This window comes from Leiobunum rupestre, chromosome 2 (assembly GCF_980474605.1).
Source record: "Leiobunum rupestre chromosome 2, qqLeiRupe1.1.hap1, whole genome shotgun sequence".
In the NCBI taxonomy this organism is placed as follows: domain Eukaryota; kingdom Metazoa; phylum Arthropoda; class Arachnida; order Opiliones; family Sclerosomatidae; genus Leiobunum; species Leiobunum rupestre.
In genome coordinates, this window is record NC_143385.1 from 85,784,461 (window position 1) to 85,805,491 (window position 21,031).

Consider the following 21,031-nt stretch of genomic DNA (forward strand, 5'->3'; position numbering starts at 1 on the left):
CATTTTTTAAAATTTTGATGACACACTTTTTAAAAAAATCAAATTAAAAAAATAATTTGAAATTTGAAATTTAAAAAAAAAAATGTACAAATGGTGTATATCGTTGGAAAGGGTATACATAGCTGAGTAAAATGACACCATTCACAATTAGTGAAATTAAAACAGCTGCTATAAGGATTAGAAAATATACAAGTCATGTGATTTTGGCCATTTTTTGAAAATTGTAAACTGCCATATTTGGAAAACCGTTTAAGATAATTCAATAAAACTTTGCATTTTCCTTGCAATCCCTAGACACTATCTATTTGAAAAATTTCACCAACATTCGAGATGGTCAGGTTTTTGAGTGTGTTGATTTCACATGGAATGCCCCCTTATGGAATACCTATTTGAAATCCTTTCATGACACGATTGCCCTTAATTTGTTGGTTGTTATGATAACTCACTCGGGATTTTGATAGCAATTTGCTTCACTCCAAGCATGGACTAATTATTTAGTCCATGCTCCAAGCTTCTAAATCTGAGCTATTAGGCCTTTGTTCAGGATTTGGAGCATAGTGCTTTTCTTTTACGAACCTTGGATTTGGAGGAAAATAGACTTCATCTTTACGGACCATTATTACCGCTCTTTACTTTGAAGCTTGGTTAAAAACTACTGTTTTTTCTAAATCATGAATTGGTATTAATGACTCATCTATTGCGAACATCTAAACCAACTATGCCGATGGCTTCTGCCATTTTGCCCCGATGATAAAAACTAGCAGATGACTAACAAAGCACGGTCAAACCTACATCTTTTAATCGGGCCACTTCCCGCCATTTAAATGATGTTCTATTTATTTCTCCGATTTCTATGGCTTTAAAGGGGCTCCAAAGTTCGGTGGCAAAATGTGTGTAAAGTCAGTAAAGTGCGAAACTTACGGTTGACTCTGCCCGCCTCTGCCAAGGCCGAGTGAGGGGTTGGGGGGAATGAAAAGCACGCTCAATTTTCTTTTTTTTTTGCCACCGAACTTTGGAGCCCCTTTAACATGGTAGATAACCGTTGAAATGAGAGTAAGTCGTATTAACTGTAGGGCTGTGCGAGTAGTGGCTTTAGGCAATCGATTCGGGTATCGAGTATATTTTTTTTTCATCGAGTATTCGAGTCGATTAATATTGAAGTCGAGTCGAGTAATCGAGTACTTGATTAAGGCGAAAATTTCTCCTATTCGAGTAAAGTAATTCAGAAAAAACCTCGAGTAATATTTTTAACGATGCGTGTTATCGAGTACTTGATTAGGAGCTGGTTTAATTCAAGTTATAAGGAAATTAAATTTGAAATGAGTATAAACTAACTTTCAATGCTAAAAATATTCCTTCAATTTAAATGAACTTCAGTTTCCACCACTTTAGTAACCTTATAGTCACTAGTGGGATACAAAAGACTAGTATACTAGGCTACAAGAATAATTATAGTAATTAATAGCCGGCCGACATCCAAATTCGAGAAGAGAGTCGAAATGCTCCCAATTTGCCACACCTTTTAGGCTAGATTTTGATGCTTACTTAACTTGTGTTGATCTATACGCTAACGACATCTAGTGCGAGCGAATGCAACTAGACAGGAGCCCGCCACTTGCTTTAAAGCAACAGTCGGCTCTACCATTGCCACCTGTATTATGAAAAGGCCCCAGTTATTAGAGATGGCCATCAATCTATCCGATTCTTCGAAAAACAGCGACTTTAGTGGAGAGCGTGATGTCATCTATTTATGGCAAAGGAAGTTAAATTCAAAATAGCCAAATAATAAAGTCGTCAGAGAGCCATTATAGTGTATTATAGTTAGACAACTTATACTCTATTTAGTGGGCTTTGACCTAAACTATATATCCCATGTAAAAATATTGTTTAAATTTACTGTAATTTATGTCATTGACCAATTTATAAACGATCCAATCAACGCGAGGGGTACCTATAAGTACCCGCCTTTTGGGTAAAAATGTAGCTTAATTAACTTGTTTTGATTACGACGATCTGTTGAAAAAAGAGCTCCTTCACGCGAGCCGACACTTGCTTTAAGAAATTCTTATTATCATATGGTCTTGGCGTCTGCTAGTTTTTTTTCGTTTCTAATTATTTAATCATTAACGGTAGATTGGTTTAACATTTTTAGAATTTCCCCATTCGAGCTGGGCAGTGTGAATGTGCATCCGATGGGAAATCGAACCGATTTGTCAGGCCAAAAATCGGGTACGTGTCGAGTTGAAAAAATCGTGTGGTGTCGAATAGAAATGTAAACGTGAACGCTGCTGTAAATCAATAATTCTTAGAGTTGTATTAGGTTTAATTTATGCACTGGTGACGTATTATCTACGTCATGCTGCCAAATCCCTATTTGCGTAAATCGTTTTTGCTAACGGTGATTATTAAATGTTCTATGAAAATAGTTTTAATTATTAGCTCCAGATTGTTTTAGTGGACAACATGTACTTTTTAATAAATGTTAAAATAATATTGTATAGTAATAAGCATAGACAAAATTACAGGTAAAATAGTTTATTGAATTTACGCCATAAACCAGATATTCCTACGGTTTAGATTGATACATACATTTCACCTTCAAAATTTAATTAACTAATTTTTTATAATAATTTGAATAAGAGAAAAAATTAGTAATAGGCAAATTCATATAGTGACATTTGTTAACATATGCTGCACATTCCAAATTTTTTGAATACGCTATCGTAAAAATTTGACTAACAATGGAAATTAAATCTATTACAACTACGTTAAACATTAGGAAAAAATTATAAGAGGTATTCTCAGTTCCTATATAATATGTTGTGGGGGGGACTATATGTGGGTCTCGCAAGAGTAGTTGTCATAGGATTCACATAAGTAAAGAGGGCTCAGCGAGGTAATAGTCAACTTGTATCACGCTGTTTCATGCCTCTTGCGAGACTAATTTAAATAAGGTTTAAAATTAAATAAATTTGTCCCATATAATCTATGGATGTAAGTGTAAAATGAGAACGATGATATAACTCTTTGGATTAAGAGATGTCGTTAAATAATAAAGACAATATAAGGTTAATACAGTCACAGTGATACATGACACATTCCTCGAAAATTTCCAATACTGCCCATGACCCCATTAAGCGTTACATAATGTTACTTTTATAATAAGAGGTTGGCTCATTTATGCAGTAATTAATTGGTATTCAAAAATCACAGTTCTTTGAATAAAGGATTAAAATAAAATTGTCCCGGTTATCTCGGAGGCAGTAAATGAGCAACGAAGCAGCCATTTCATTCTTCAGTGCGCGAATTATGGTACAAGGTGTTGTGAAAATTCATACAATATATCAATCTTCATACTACTCCTTAGCTGTCGCGTACTTTCTCGTAAGCTTTTAATATCATTGATAATTTATAGTTTTGCAAAACATGGCATGTAATAGCTGCCTCTGTGAAATTTCCTTATCACAATTAAATTTCTCCTTATCTGAAGAAATGTTGCCACTAGCAAACAATTGGTAGTCGTATGTTAGTTTGTCAGTACAGTTATAAAAAGGTGCGGAATATCGCGTTAAAACTTGAAATTAAACCTTATACTTTAATACCGTAATTAAAAATGCATAGATAATTCAAAACGCGTTACTCTTGGCACTGGTATTTTTGCGTTACCGGTAATTTACAATAGTAGTCTTAGGTTAAAAGAAGCTCAAACATCTAAATGCTTAAAAGGGACAAACCTGAACTTCTCTATACGTATACCAGAAGTTTGAAATTTATAATTAAACAATAAACATGAAAATTTATCGCATTTCAAACGAAAAATGCAGCGACATATACAAAATAGTGAATAAGCTATAACAATCAGTTAATACAATTGATTAAAATTATTCGATCCTATATGAAACTAATAATATCTAGACGCGTGACACCAGCAACTTTTGGCCGTCTAAAATACAAAATAAAGTCCGAAGAGAGCGAAATGGTAGTTGCGTAAACTCCCTCGCCAAAATAATGAAACAGAACCACGTCTAATCCTGAAACATTGGCTGGAAACACTTGATAATAATATTGTCGAAACTGCCTTCGATTGGAATTTAAGCCAGTCCCGTTAATTTCTTGATTTCAATTATTTTTACTGAACTAGATATAACTTTAAACAATGGAGTTTAGAAAAATCTTTTAAAAAGCTTCAATAAAATATTAAGCCACTGTCGTGGTAATATATAAAGACGCCATACGGATATAGCTCGTGATAAACAAATTTAAATATATTAATGATCTAGCCGAAAAGTTTCTCGAAACAAGCGTGGCAGTACGGCTTGTCGTTCTGTTCCTTGAATGTTCCTTTGTTGAGCTGTTTCAAGCAGAAAGAACAGACGAAGTGTTCTGGGTGGAATTTGCGGAACATCGCTGTTATGCACCTTCCAGTGATGGGTTTTTGGCAGCCTGCACACAGAGAGCCTCGTTTAGCGTGATAATGGGTTTCGCAGTAAGGCTGACCCTCGTGGTCGAAAAAGCTTCCTCCTTGAAAAGACTGTCTGCAATCCTAAAATTAAATTTTTTTCGTTCAATATCTTAAACTAATAACCTTTAAAAGTATTAAATATTTCGTTCGATGCACAAATTTCGTGTTTTTGACGCAAGGGGCGCTGTTGACTGATTTTTGGGGTAAGAAGTCGCTTTTCCTATAGATAAAAAACTGCCCAAAAAATGGCGGCCATAGCTCAAAGCTACAGAGCGATACTACTCTATAGGGTGTATTCTCGTGACGTCATCATCACTGTAGTGGAAGGCTAGTGTCATCCCCCTTTCCCCCATAACTATCTTTTTAAGGTTTTATTGTTGTCTTCCACACCCTTTTTTAGAGCAATGGCCGCCATCTTCTCGTGAATACCACCTATATGTGAGGGGTGGCCCGGGTCCCATTCAGAACGTATGGATAACGAAAAATGTACATTTGACTGTATACAGTTAACAAAAGAACTTACTCTGCACACGAAGCAATCCGGATGCCACTGGCTATTAAGTGCCGAAATGTAGTTCTCGGTAATTGGCTGGTTGCAGCCTCCGCATTTCGGGGCGAACATATCAAAGTAGTCTTCCCTGCAGTAAGGTTTCCCCTCTTTTTCGTGGAAACCTTCTTCTCCGAATTGTCGGCCGCATTGCGCGCAGAAAAAGTGTTCCGGGTGCCAGGTTTTGTCTAAGGCAGTTACGCATTTCTGAAACGATATCATCATTTAGGTTTAATTAAATCACATTTACAGTAGGCGCGAAACAAATATTTTATAGAGCAAAACTCTGTTGGATGCTTTTCCATAGTACACGAAAAAGACGCTGTTAAGTATCGCCCCCTATCGTAACTGCTGCGTGAGCCACGAGGAGACATGGGCAAATTCGTTAGTCATATTTAGAAATTCACTCTCATTCAAGAGTGAAACTGTAACTATATAAAAATCTTCACTCTTTGGTACTCTCGCCGAGTTTACTCCTCCTCAAAGAGTAAGATTAAGCCAGGTTCACACTTACCCCTAAAATCGCTTCATATTACATAACAAGTTTTTAAAACCAACGTGAGAAATCGCTTCGTGTTGGTTCGGGAAGCAACTCGTCTAAGTCGGTTCGTTTAAAATCACTTTCAAAACGACAAGTTGGGGAAGTAAAATTGCTCGTATTTTCCAAAATAATGGGAATAAAATTATAAATAATGTCAAATAATATTACTGTATGTATAGTAAACATGATTAACTAATAGTTTTGGGATATATTTAAGTATTTTCAAAATTTTGGCCATAATTTGAAATGGCGTTAAGCCTTGGCTATAAGCGAACCGATGAAGCGAGTTCGCACTTGTGAACCAAGAATTATAATCGGCGGTCAAAACTGGCATTCAAACCGACCTAAACTCGGTTTTAAGTGACCGTGGCTTTAGTCAAGGTCACCAATTCCACTCTTATTCTTGGCGGGAAACTTGAAATTTAAGGCGGGAAATTTTAATTCGGAGTATATTTTAACCACCTTTACCGTTAATAGATGGCACCACGCTCTCCAGTAACGTAATCAAATTAAATTTAAATTTCCACCTTCTTTTAATAGTCTACCTTTACACTTTTCCGGCGAGCTCACTCGGTGAGTAAAGAAAAAGTGAATAGCGAGTGGAGTGAGAAAAGTAAATTAATAAATTAACTCCGAGTTTTGCCCAACTCTGGCCACGAGAAGCTCCAGCGTTTTTTATGAGTTTAACCACCGAATAAAACGACACGTAACTTAAAAAAAGCATAATCTACCAAATCTCTGTTGATAAACAAAATTAACTTATATTTGTTCAATCGAAAATAAGTTTTTAAAATTGGACACTAAGCCTAGATCTTGACGTTGAACGTGTTAAATTCGAAAAACTAGCATTTGAATAGCGACTCTAGATACTCTAGTCCCCGTTAGTAAGCTTTGGTAATCTCAACGAAATCGGATGTAACACTGGGTTGGAAAAGCCTACCTATCGTACCTTCCGGGTACTACACTAGAGCCGCCATTAGTTTTAAAGCAAGTGGCGGCTCTATCGTTGCCACCTGTATTATTATAAGGCCCTTGTTATTAGAGATGGCCATGAACCTATCCGATTCTTCGAAAAACGCGACTTAACCGGAAAGCGTGGTGCCATATATTTACGGCAAAGGAAGCTGAAATTTAAATAGCCAAATGATTAGTGGATTTTAAACTAAATGATATATCCCGTGTAAAATTATTGTTTATAATGGCTGTAATTTATTTTATTGACCAATTTACAAACGATCCAATCAACGCGAGGGGTACCTATAAGTACCACCTTTTGATTTCGACGCTAGCGACATCTATTGAAAAAATAGCTATTTCACGTCGAGCCGACACTTGCTTTAAAAGTCAAAGTCGACGATACTACGCCGCAAAACATTAATTTACTTCCTTCACATTTTGTCGATAAAACGAAAGTTGGCCTCCGAAATATTTTTCTAAACTGATCGACGGCTTTTTCGACCGCAGGGCGAGGGGCTTACCACTTCCTAAAATTCTGTACACCGATTACAGCGAATACAGCCTTTGGTAGTGCTAAAGCTGTAATCGATTACGTAATCACTTTAGTACAGTCAAAGCTACAGGCTTGTACACCGATTATGGATAGTGGTCAGCCCCTCGCCGCAGGGTTTGTACGAAAATTTCTGATCTAAAATCAGCGACTTTTCCAGGTTATCCCTGACCAATTTTTGACAATATTCCTGACCTTTTTGGTTATATTTTGGACATTTTTCTTTACTATTTTAGATAAAAATTATTTGTTTATGTTTAGTTTGGTTGACTAACTAAAATCGCTGACTTATCCCTGACATTTTTCCTCCATTTTACAAACCCCCGACTTATCCAGGTTCTGTACGAACCCTGGACCGTTATGTTGAATTATCGACTATGGGACATTTTAAACGGAAAGTTTTCAATTTTAAATCTTCCTTCTTCTGTACAAATCTTCTATAGGCAAGTCGTCTGCTTACTAGACGAAATTTCAACAGCTAATAAACTCATCGAGTTGGACGCTACTTGAATATGTAAAATGAATAGGTTCATTTTATCAATTTCTAGAAACGTGCTCGGGAAAATTCGTGCTTTTTGGTAAGCACGCGTTAAATACTTCTCTAATTGAAACACTTACATCTAAGATAGGTCCGTTACAGTAGGCACATCTTGGAGAAAAGATATTATGATAGTCAGTCTCGCAATAAGGTTCGCCATCTCTTTCGAAGAAATTCTTCGTTCCCAATTCCAAGTTACAATGAGCGCAAGTAAAATGCTCAGGATGCCACGTTTTCCCCAAAGCAGTCACAACCTTGTTGAAAAAGGTAAACATAAATTACAAATCTTAACAACAAATACTACAGATACAAACTAATGATACTAATTATTTAGTAAACTAATTGTTCTTCACTCGTAGACTCCAAGCACATAGTGCAGTTTGTTGAATCCCTATCGAGCCGAAGGTTTCGCGAAATTCAAAGATATAACAGAAGTTTATCAGGGATGCCACAATATTTTCAGATTCAAATTCCCCGACTATTCCCTGACCATTTGAAGAGTTTTCACTGACATTTGAAAGACAAAATTAGACAATTTTGAACTTGATATTTTACTTTTATCAGAAGTTAATAAAAATCAACTTATATTTCAGTACAAAAGTTATTGCAACGTTAAAAAAATTATCAAAACTTTCAATTAACTAATTAATTAATGGGGTACAGGGGTACATTGTACCCGTCTAGATTTCAGGCGGGGGTGATGTATTTGTACTCCCTAAAATTGCCCGTCCAAAAATGTCGAAAATCACAGAAATAATAATTATATTATACATAATCAGAAGTAAATGAACCGCAGTTATCAAAATAGCGCTCAGAATCGGAGGGCGTTTTCCGGATGAAAATGATGAGAAAATCGAGTCAAATAAAAGCTAATTTCCATCCCCGTCTTTTGACGCGATAAATTTAACTTGGGAATTGTGGGTATAGCTATTTCTATGTATAAAAAATGGTTTAATTAAAACCAAAACTTTTTTCGGCCTAGGAGCGCGCAAAATTCAAAATGTAACTTCATAAGGAAAACGCCTCCAACTTGGGGAGTAAAGCAGTCTGATAACTTCGGTTCATTTACTTTTGACATAATATATTAATATATTCTTATGATTATAAAAATTAAGCAACTTATTTAATTTAATTAAATACCGAATTAGATTCGCTATTTTCTAAACACTACTCTATTAAGGTGCAAATTACTAACAAATTTAGAAAAACAAACAAAAACGAAATGATTAGTGTGTTTGGATTCACAAAATATTTTCCCCCCGCTGCCACTGCGTTTAAACCAATGAGGTAGAATATGAACTAGAGATCCAAACAAATCTGGAATTCGCGGGACACGTTTTATTTGAGTAGTAGAATTAGGCTTAAGTTTCAACTTTATCCAATCGTGTTGGCGCCATCTGTTTCTATAAGCAGACACTTTTGCAAAATATATTAAGGTTTAGTTTTCCAATTACACGATAGATAGCGCCAACACGATTTGATTAAGTTCATTTACTAGGCCTAACTCTCCAACTCAACAAATACTGTCCCGCGAAACGGTAGGTCCTGGAAGGCGGATTTGGATCTCTATTTCCTCATTGGTTTAAACAAAGATCGAGACGGAGATTGCGGCACATTTAGCGCGAAAAGGGATAGAAACATACGAAATAAAGAAAGTGTCGTACCTGTCCAACAATGGGCTTAGTGCAAGCGGCGCAGTGTCCTTTGGCAGTGGTGTTAACCCCTTGCTTACTCATGTCCGATTGGAGAGTTCCTAACATCGACTCGAGTTGGTTCCCGCCTGTGCCACCTCCTCGGGATGTCTTCGCCTTTTGCGGTTTGGCGTAGGCCGGGTCGGAATCCGCTCGTTGAGGCGAAGAAGCGTTCAGCTGAAAATACACTCTCATAAATACCTCGCTCGCAAAAGACCAAAAAACACTCAAAAGAAATATCCACACTTCAGATTCAATTTCAAATTAATTCTACTGGCCAAAAATGGTTCAAAACTATTTTGGAAAAACGTGAAATATGTTCGGGTATCACTGTAGGTGAGGTAGTCCAAGTACCTTGGGGCCCCGGTTTTATTTTTTTAGGGCGCCGTAGAACGATTCTGGGAACCTTTTTGTATTTCATAAAGCTAGAAAAATATGGTGTTAATGGTCCTCAAAATTTCAATTTATAGCTCTAATAAATTGGGGTCCATTATAAAATTAGCGAAAAAGTAGATAAGTCCATTATGAAAAGGGATAAAAAAAGCTAAACCCTAAACAAATTTGAAGAAATTTAAAAACTTACAAATAGCTCGTACCGATAGGTGTTCGAGCAAACATTAAGACGCGAAATAGATAGATCTTCGAGTGAAAAACTAAATTAAATTAAACAAAATAGCCTGAAATTTCAACAGTAGACCGGTTTCGTCCTATTTGGGACTCGTCAGTACCGTGCGGGAAATCTGGCTCGCGACTATTACACTGAAAAGATAAACTAAGTCTAAACATTAGAAATTTCAAAACGCGTTGCTTATCAACGGGAAGCCAAATAGGGGGAGAGTGGTAGAGAATAGTAGTATCCATGAACATCGTGGGATACCATTTGTAATTCCCATACAAGCTTCAACTACCAGGATATACAAATCGTTTATAATAACGGGTATTCACTAACGAATCTTAATGGAAATCACCGAAAAATGAAATCACGACGTGACTAATGTTATTCGCAAAATGTAGAAAATAAGGTTACGTGTAAAACGACTTAAAACGTTTAAGTAATTTAGTAAACGTTTTTATACCTACATACAGTTACTTAGCGTGTTAAACAAAACTACTAACGTACTAAAATTGGCTTAGGAATTAAAAATAATTTTATTTCGGATAAGCTAATGGTTTTAAAACATTTGCAAGACGGGTGTTTTTGTGTAGGTTAACTATGAAAAACGTCACGATCGAAGCAGCCAATAGGAATTCGATTATTTACCCCCAAGGGAATTTCTTAGTGGTAGTATAAAAAGACATTATACCGTCGAATGGTTAATGCTACAGCAGAAGCCCAACAAGGAGTGACACCTTAGTATACGAGAAAGCTCTGGCAGCTACACTCATTTCGTGGTTGAATAAGCACCCCAATGAAATGTAGTTAAAAGTCATGTGAGTCTCAAATTTCTCAATGTCAAGATGCGAATGTCGAGAAATATCAGTGGAAACTGGGTTGCTGTCGGAAAACGTCCATCGAGGCGGAACATGCATGATACGTTAAAGCCATTTCTAAGAAAGGCTACGCTTGGTTTGCATTTCCCTATTTGCTATTTCTGACAAGCAAACAACATTATCTAAGAGCGTCTTCACCGAGGTCTGAAAGTTAGATCACTTTGGACAGCGGCCAATTTGGGCTTCTGGCTTCTTCGATAACTAAATCTTACTTCGTATCTAAGATGACAGATAAAATGCTCTAAAGTGCCTAAAAGGCTAGCTTCGCGCGTAACGCTAGACCACTTCTGTTTTTGAAAAATTGACGGTCGCCAAGTCCCCGAGCAAGTATAGATGTAGACCGATGGTTGGTAGTCATTTGAAAAGGTTTTTGAACACTTGATTGCTGCTTTCTGGGACATTTTGCAATTTTCATTGTGGTTTAACGATTCTCCGTTGATTTCCATTTATGTCTAACAATTCTCCGTAGATTTTCATTTATGTCTAACAATTCTCCATTGATTTCCATTTATGTCTAAAAATTCTCCATTGATTTCCATTTATGTCTAACAATTCTCCGTTGATTTCCATTTATGTCTAACAATTCTCCATTGATTTCCATTTATGTCTAACAATTCTCCGTATATTTCCATTTATGTCTAACAATTCTCCGTATATTTCCATTTATATCCGAGTCTCAGATTATCTGTACACCGAGTTCGTGCATTTAGCACTATTAAAGGTACATATTTTCAAGAGTTCGCGAGTTCCATTTAGCACTGTCAAAGGTACGACAGTGTACACCGAGTTCGCAGAGTGTCTTGCCCTTCGTTTATGTCTAATGATTATCCGTTGATTTCCATTTATATCTAACGATTCTCCGTTGATCTCCATTAATGTATCCCTAATTCTAGGTGATTATCATTGATGTCTCCGGTTTTCTAGTTTTTTATTAAAGTTTCATGATTTTTCAGCGATTTCAAATGATTTTCTTATGCGAATTTCCATGAGTATGCATGAGTTGTACACCTTCATGCTTGGATATGCAAATTTCTGTAGATATTACAGAGTGTAAATTGATTACGTGTGGGAAGAACGCGTAAAACAGGTAAATTTCACGAAAGCTCTCATTTTGAACATATTGTTAAGTTAAATTAACGAAATTTCACATGGTAATTCAAACAAAATTTAATTTTAAAAGTTAAAAATCGAGAAACTTAAGTGCGTGGCTAGAAACTTATTGTAATCTCTAATTAAGCAAAATGGGATCAAAAAATTTAACAGTATACGCAATTGTCTGTCATCTAAGATCATTAAACTTAAGGTGTTTAACACGCGAACGATATTAACGGTAATGAGGACTTTCATGGGAAAATGGTGGGTTTAGCTTTTAAATTTATTTCAGTATTTAGTATAAACGAGCGCAGTCGAGTGACAGAAGTGGAATGAAGTTCTGGAAAAGAAGTTGAAAGAAAGTAACACGGCGTGCACTTCATTCAACGGGTTCAAGAAAGAGATCGGACTTCAGCCAAATTTCAAATGAAACAACGGAAAACTAACAAAAGGTACAAAAACAACTGCACGGAACGAACCGTAAAATAGCGCCTGATGACTAAATCCTCTCCACCTCTAATTAATTTAAAGCTATCTACATCGTGGAACAGCCAGGTGAAAAATAAAACTGCCCTGAATCTCAAAAAAGATTGGGTGGTAACTCGCGTAAAATAATTAACGGTAGCTGATTCGAGAAAAGGTTTAGAAATTCCCTTGGAGTCGTTACATTTCTTAAGTTGATTATTTATTAATAAATACTAATTAAGTCTTATCAATTAGAAGTAAATAATTCAACACAAAACTACACCACAAAATCAAACCAACTGAATCAAGGTGTTCTTAAGTTCTGAATGTAAACTTATTAAACGCGCAATATTTCGTCCGTGGCTACTGAATCAACGCGTTCGAATACATAAACAATTTACTAAAGAATGCTTGCTTCAATGATAATCCAAACAATTTTTCAAATCGAGGGAAATTTCACGGTGAATAATGTTTACATTCGGCATACAAATTCACCCATTCCAAAACTACACGGACGTCACGAAATATTCGGTAGAAATCTTACGATTAACAAGGTACACATTCAAATCATTCTGAATCAAGTTGATTCAGAAACATTTACGGTGAGTAACGCGCTGAATGAAAACATAACACGGACGCCACGTACACATTGTCAAGCAATTAGCAGGATAAATTATGGTATCGAGTGTTAAGATAGCTGATAAGACCATTAAAATACCAAAGCAAAGTTTTCCGATTTGATCTCCAGCTGATAAAGGGAAAACACAATTAGCCCGCGAAAAATAGCATTTAAGACATTTCAACAACGTACACATTACGGGATTAGTGAAAGAGCAAAGGACCAATAAATAAATTTTAAATTCTTATCACTGTACCTGAAGATAAATGTAACAAATAAATACAACGTGTATTATATCCAAATATAGCACAATTATTTGTCTATTAGAGAAGAGAGATAGAGAGTGGAGAGAAGAGTTTACACAAATGGAAGTAACGAAGTTTTGGAGAGTATGAAATATAGTCCGATGCCGCTTTATGAATATGTTACCGCGTAAGCATTGGAAAACGAAGTGATGCTATTTAAGTTTGCCAAAACCATGTGGTGGGATTAGGGGTTTTTCCTCCAAACTTTTTTCCTCAAATTTCCTTCTTCGATTTTTTTTGAGAGGGAGTAACTTTTTTTCTCAGAGTTTTTCAGCTACTAACACTTCGAGAAGTCTCAGCGCGCACCCATGTGCGAGCTAACTATTGCCTTCTTCTACACACCCCCATCTCGCTAGTCACTTTCACCAAGATGGCAAAAAAGGGTCGTCTTGATTGGCACTCTGCCTCCGCAACCAAAAATAGACGCGCTCCCTCAAAAATATATGATGGCCTACAAAACCTTTCCACGGAAGAAGCGCCTATTTAGTTCAACGGTTTCTAAAAGTGGAGATTTATATTTTTTTCTCTACCCAAACCGCCTTTTAAATTTAACGAAGCCGAATTTTAGCAGAAGTGGCAGCTGCTCGCCACTCTATCAAATTAAATGTAGCCATCTCGGTCGCGAGGGATAAATATAATATCTACTTTCAAAACAAATTATTAGCCGTAATCTCGTCGGTGTATTAACGGCGTGCGGTAATTAAGCCGGGCATTGTATCAGTTGCGATCGCTAAGCGCGTGTCAATCGGAACAGAAGAACAAACTCCAGCTTGAAAGGCAGACGTCTTATTTGTAAATAGTGTTGGAGATTTAACGTAAATGGCTACACCCACGAACGCGTTCAGGTACTTAAGAATATGCGGCAACAGTGACGGGCTCCGGGAAAAGCAAATGCGGTCACCACGGCCTTCTTTAGAATTGAAAGTTCCAAGGAAGGTTGCGGGTTGCTGGTGAAGACCGGGGCCCTAAAAATAATGATCGTGGGCCGTTTTCCGCCGGGATCCGGGGATATATACACATCTATATATATTCTTATTTATGTGTAATAATATCTTGTATATTTCTGACTACTAATTGTGCTCTCCACAGCGGAGCCGCCTTGATTTAAAAGGGTGCGTAGTGTACGAAAATCAATTAAACTATTCATTCATTACTTCTATAACCTACTTCAAGTTTTTTCTTGGGGGCCCACAAATAATTTTAAGGGATTCGAAAGTTCCACTTTAAGTTAATTTGTGGTTCCCCAAGCCAGGTCAATTATCTTCTGTAAAATTTTCAATGTCTAAAACAGGGCCCACTTTTGAGAAACAATATTAGGCCAAATCTCTTGAAATCCTGTTGCCGCCACTATTGGGAAATAGGAGCTTCAATCAAATTACTTCCGCCTCTACATGACGAAAAGAGGAAAACTAATTGAAATAATCGAGGTTGGTCGGTTACTAGATACACCAGGCTCGCCAAATAAGCCAACTACAATCCATACCCAAGTCAACTACGTTCGACATTCACATTATAAACGCAATTTATTTCTGAAGTGGTGGTTTTCATTTTTCAAAATGCACATGGCGATCGCCGACGCAATTAATAACTGTTAGGCCTAACACAGGGTTACCACAGTTTTTTCATAATCAAATTTCCTAAGTACGCATTAACCAGGCGTAAGCTAATAGCTTTATAACCTTCAGATACATAGCCCAAAATTAAGGGAAATGTTAAGCAATTTTAAAATTAGTCTAAAATTAAGGGAAATGTCAGGGAATTTTAAAAATTGTCTAAAAAGCAGGGAATTGTCAGGGAATTTTAAAAATTGTCTAAAAGTCAGGGAATTGTCAAGGAATTTTAAAAATTGTCTAAAAATCAGGGAAATGTCAGGGAATTTTAAAATTAGTCCAAAAATCACGGAAAGTCAGGGAATTTTAAAATTAGTCTAAAAATCAGGGAAATGTCAGGGAATTTAAAAACAATTATCTAAAAATCAGCGAAATGACAGGGAATTTAATTTCGGTTGCAAATAGGAAACATTTACATAATACAAAGTTTTGTCACAAAAAAGTCATGAAAACCTGGAAAAGTCAGGGAATATGAATCTGAAAACTGTGGCAACCCTGAGAGTGAGTTACGCATTTCGTCGCCGGTAGATGGATGGAAATAAGCGTGTGCACGTTTTAGAAGAACCGAAGACGATCCCCGCAATTGCTGTAAACTTGGATTAATAATAGAAGCTAACGCGTCCTGGATATGACACTCTAGCCTTTGGTAGAGGATTTTGGTTTGGCTCACATAAGCCATTGAAAGAAGGGGACGAAAAAAGGGGGGTTTGGACGACTTCCTTTAAAATGTTACCTTTCCGGTTTTCGCGACGCATGCGCGAGTCTTTAGCAAATCAGGAGCTAATATTGTAAGCAAGCGATTTGTAGTTTGAAAAGCCAAGGGTTTGAAATCCCTTGCTCTTAGTTTTTGAAAATGAAAGCAAAAATTAAGGTTTTATTGGTTATTCAATCAATTTTTTTTGTTAAATGTAAAAGTGATTCTAGATACGCTGACCGTGCTTCTATGGAAAACGTAAAACTATTACCTTTTCCTAAGCCTTTCTCAAAACGTGTTTGTTCGCGTATGCACGTGCTCCTTGTTTGTCCGTTGTGCTTTTTAAAATTCCCACTAGGCGCGCTAGGGTCGCCCATTGGCTTTTGTGAGCCGCGTTTTTGAGTAAGTGTCATATCCAGGAAGCGTTAGCTTCTATTATTAATCCAAGCTGTAAACATTCTCAAAGCTCCTTACATAAACACGATTCCAAAATACCAGAAAAAGGGGAAAGCCGTCGGAAATGCTCGATTTGATTCGCTATTTTATGCGGCTATTCCCGTGAACCAGGACGCCGTTTCATTAACTGGACGAACGTATACAACTTGGGATTCAGCAGGGCGGGCGACGGAGAAACGATAAGGCTTCGTTTGGTAAAACAATTCTAACGCGTGCTGACGTCCAAGCCACTAACACCACTGCTCGCAACCTCACGCGTGGAAAAAAGATCCGGTGTTTACCCCTTTCTGTTAGCCTCAACTTTCCGACTGTCACCACGGTGACGCCTTAACATGGTTTTACACCACCACTGCTGACCATTTCTGTTTGGACTTACGTATGCCCGAAATTGCCAGCATTTATTGATGGTTCTCTTAATTTAAAGCAAGTGGCGGTCGACGTGAAGTAGCTCTTTTCTCAATAGATGTCGCTAGCGTCGAAATCAAAAAGAGCCATTAATGGGGATGCTAACTAATGATGTTCCCGCTAGGTTCGTGACCGAGCTAGCGGTCCTCTAAGCAGACGACGGATAATTTCGGCATATAAAAGAACGCGTCGTCCGCTTAGAGGACCTCTAGCTCGGTCACGAACCTAGCGGGAACATCATTAGTTAACACCCCCATTGTATATAACAGCGGTTCCCAATTTTTTTTGCTATGGAACCCTAAATTATCCACCTAATTCTATCGGAAACCCAACTCTTTTTTAAACTTATATTAAACGACTCTTGACACAAACAAAGATGGCCGCGCTGCGAATTCTCGGAACCCCTGCGACCCTTCCGCGGAGCCCCAGGGTAACGCGGAACACCTTTTGGGAACCGCTGGTAATGGCTCTTTCGCTGTATAATTAACGGATATTGTACTTTTATCAGTTAGCTAATCTTGAATTAAAATCTTAATTAAATTTAATTATTATTTAATATTTTAGTTTACCTATTTTTATTCCTCCATTGAAATAATTTAAATGAATGATTTCTTTAAAAAAATCACTTGATTTAAAAAAAATTGATTAAAAGCAAGTGGCGGCTCTATCATTGCCACCTGTATTATGAAAAGGCCCCTGTATTTATAGATGGCCATGAATCTATCCGATTCTTCGAAAAAAATGACTTTCGTGGAGAGCGTGGAGCCATCTATTTATGGCAAGGAACCTAAAATTCCAAATAGCCGAATGATAACGTCGTCAGAGAGCCATTATAGTGTATTATGGTTAGACAACTTATACTCTATTTAGTGGACTTTAAACTTAATTATATATCTCGTGTAAAAATATTGTTTATAATAGGCGAAACTATGAAGTAAATTTGGTCTTAACCAACTTGTTAAAATGGGAAAACAAAATCACGTGACTACCATATCACAGCCAACTTCGATTCGGTAACTCGTGTCCATAGTTGGCCGTGCGACAGTAAAGAAAAAAATATTCCGTCCAGATACTGCAGACAGCTAATTAACTTCCACCTTTCTATTACAAGATGTTTTATACAGTGTTACCTAAATGTCACATTTTTAGAATAAAGTCCATGTCAGTGGCATAAAGTGGCAAATATGGCCAAAAGTGGCAAATAGTGACTAATAATCAATAAATGCATTTAAATGATGTAAATAATATCTTTCAGAGATGTAGCATCACTTACATGTGAGATAATGTTTCAGTTTCTCACAAAAGAACCATTAAAAACACCTTAAAGATATATAGCAGACGAATTCAAACTCAGGAAAAATCGTTGAAAAATAGCCAAAAGAAATTACTAGATTGGGCTATAATTGAGTATCTAGCCCAAAACCTGACAACTAATACAGTATATTTGTCTAAAATAGCACAAATATATTTTTCCTTTCGTATGTTTTTTTATTTTTATTAAAATTTATTATTTCCCACTTTTTGGCATATTCGCCATGTCGGTATTTACCACTTTTTGCCACATTATTTGACACCTGACATTTACCACTTCGGAACACTGGTTTTATATAATAATAATAATAATAATTTGATAATTTAGATGAATTTATTAAAATTTAAACCGCCTTTAGCAAAATAAAACGAATAATAGTTCGCATTTCTTAGGATAGATGGCGCTGCAGTTCTCCATAAAGTCACATGACTACAATCTTTTCAACCCCCAAGGACTTTATAGTTTCGCATATTGCTGTAATGCATGTTATTGACAAATTACAAACGAGGGGTACCTTTAGTTACCGCCTTTTTGATTTCAACGCTAGCGACATCTGTTGAAAAAACGAGTTACTTCACGTCGAGCCGCCACTTGCTTTAAATCAGCCAGGGTTGGCCCATAAACTATTCGCGCGTTGCAGAGTATTAGGGCCACGAGCCGTTCCTTCTATTCGTCCCCAAAAGCGAGAGTAGACTGTTTATCCAGAATTTATCTGCTATAATAGCCACAAGCAGCTATTTTGGGAAAACCTTTTTTAACCCCCACTATTCACCACCACAGAGTCGGAGTAAAATGACGTCATATGTTAACTCTTCTTAGAAATTCCAGAACGGGCGAAAACCTTGATTCCTAAGTATAAATAAATCCATTCTTGTTGGCATTAATAGAGTGAGAATGTCAAATACCTTGAAATCCGACAAGGAAGCCATGAGGTCATCCAATTCTTTCGTGGCGGACGAAGCTGCCGTTTGCGGGGCCACTGTCCTCCTCTCGGTGGTCACGGAATACATCCTGCTACTGGGACTGCAAATAGGCCAAAGGAACTCGTTCATTTAATCTGCTTAATAGATCTTTCAGATAATATTGCAGGGCCCCCACTCAAATCTTCAATTTTTTATAGGAAAAATAGGATTATATTTCTAAACATATAGGACTTTATAGGGCTATTTTTACAAAATTATAGGATTTTATAGGACTATATATGCTATTTAATTTACTAACTTTATGCATTTAAAAACAAAATCTATATTTAGAGAAATAAATCTTCGGTTTTCACTTAAAAAATACAAACAATTTAATCATTTTATCACAAAAATATACTAGTATGTTAACAATAACAAAAGTATAGACTAGAATGACTCGGTTTAGGAATTTGTCCTATAACTAAATCTAGCAATTTAATTGAGTGGCGGGATTTAAAATGGGCAAAATATCAAAATTATAGGATTTTATAGGACTTTTGGGGGATTTTGCTAAAAATATAGGATGCTATAGGACATTTTTGAAAATATAGGATTTTATAGGACCTCTGGGGGCCTTGATATTGTGGCGCGGATTCTTATCGGTTTGAAGCTTTGAGTCTTAGTTTAGAGAGATTAAAAGAACAATATGGCAGTGGCAGATTAAACCATAGGCAGAGTAGATTTAAGCCCAGGGGCTCTACCATTGTTTTAACAGATTCAAATTCCCTGACATTTTCAGATTTTCCTTGACCATCTCCAGAGATTTTGGGCCAAGATTTGTCCTTTTTACCCTACATTTAAGTAAAGGTTTCCTAGTTGCAACCGAAATTAAATTCGGTGACATTTCCCTGATGTTAGGACTAATTTTTAAAATTCAAAGACTTTTCCAGGTTTTCCCTGACCATCTTCGGAAATTTTGTACTTTTTACCCTAAATTTTAGTGAAGTTCCTATTGTGGGGTCTCGCGAATTGACCAGAAATCTCACTTAAAATTAAAATTACTTAATGAAACAGAAAACGTAGTTCAGAAATTATTAGTACTAACTAAAATTATAATTTCAACCAAGTCGGTCTTTAATTTAAAAAAAGGATGTAGAATTAAAGTTGAAAATCGCCAAAAATGACTAAAATGGGCAAATGAATATTGGGCTATTGGGAATTTGATATTTTTGGTCGATGCAACATTGATCCTTCTATACTTAACAGGCTTTTCTACAGGGTGTTTCAAAATGTTATGCAAAATTTTGAAGGAGTTGTAGGGGGTGAGTTGAGAAGTATGCCTGTTTTTTCCCCATTTTCCAACGATGAGTTAAAGGCCTAGGTTTTCTTCTGCCTGTCCCCCTTTAAATTAGGCCAACATGTTCAGCGGTTGGCCTACCACCAGGGTATTTGTGCTCCACTAACAAGGAGACGACCCGAGGTGATAATCACCGATTTTGTTCAAAGTCGGGTGTAATGTACACCTCCGTGTAACTTGAAAAACCTGCAAGGGAAAAGTTGCGACGGGCTTTCGTTTTGCCATGGCAACCGAAAACGTTTTTGACAACATGATTTGGAATTATTTCCATTGAAAATAACATGGGAATCTGAAGGATTTTAAGGGTCCCCCAATTGACCAAATTGCATTTAAACTTGATTAAATTTAATTTGTAAAATCAATTTAAATGTATTTTTAACGGTTTTGAAATTTTCAAAATTTTTCATTTTTAAAATCCTTCGGATTCCCATGTTATTTTCAATGGAAGCATCCCAAATCATGTTGTCAAAAACGTTTTCGGTTGCAATGGCAATACGAAAGCCCGTCGCAACTTTTCCCTTGCAGGTTTTTCAAGTTACAAGGAGGTGTACACTATACCCGAGTTTGAACAAAATCGGTGATTATCACCTCGGGTCGTCTCATTGTAAGTTAATTTAAAGGGGGACAGGCAGAAAAAAACCTAGGCCTTTAAGAGCGCCAGAGAGCTTCAAAGTGTGGACCAATATCCCCTGGAAATAGGCCACAACAAGCGCAAAACCAAGCAGTTTCGTATGATAAAACGAAAAGAACAATACCTTCCAATGCGTGGAGGAACGGCGCTCTGTAATTCATCTAAGAGAGTTTCGATCGTCGGGTGTCCCAAGGAAGGGCTTCTCGGAGACACGTTGCCGTCGCGAGTCCCGCCGTACCCGCTGTTCGGTCCATTCATAGAGGGACCTACGAAGAAGAAAACAAATTAAATTATTAAGGAAAACGACTTATTAAGAAAATTACGAAGTTTTAAAAGCGCTTGCGACACCAAATTAACGCCTCCTAACTAGGCAAGCCTTAAAGGGCTGGTTTTTAATAGGGCAAAC

General features: G+C 36.9%; 1 protein-coding gene across 4 annotated transcripts in view; it reads right to left on the bottom strand.

Moving 5' to 3' along the window:
* Positions 1-2,519: 2,519 nt before the first annotated feature.
* The window catches only part of Pax (paxillin), a 73,839-nt gene continuing 55,327 nt past the window's right edge, over positions 2,520-21,031 (bottom strand). For 3 of the 4 annotated variants that reach the window (XM_090166575.1, XM_090166573.1, XM_090166576.1), the window contains exons 4-9: positions 20,750-20,891; positions 18,641-18,758; positions 9,260-9,463; positions 7,676-7,849; positions 4,986-5,216; positions 2,520-4,543 (exon numbers count right to left, since the gene is read on the bottom strand). In XM_090166575.1, the coding sequence (XP_090022701.1) occupies positions 4,277-4,543; positions 4,986-5,216; positions 7,676-7,849; positions 9,260-9,463; positions 18,641-18,758; positions 20,750-20,891 (1,136 nt within the window). In that variant the 3' untranslated portion in view covers positions 2,520-4,276. Of the gene's footprint in view, positions 4,544-4,985; positions 5,217-7,675; positions 7,850-9,259; positions 9,464-13,209; positions 13,383-18,640; positions 18,759-20,749; positions 20,892-21,031 lie in introns of those variants that run through there. The other variant, XM_090166577.1, reaches the window with a different exon arrangement.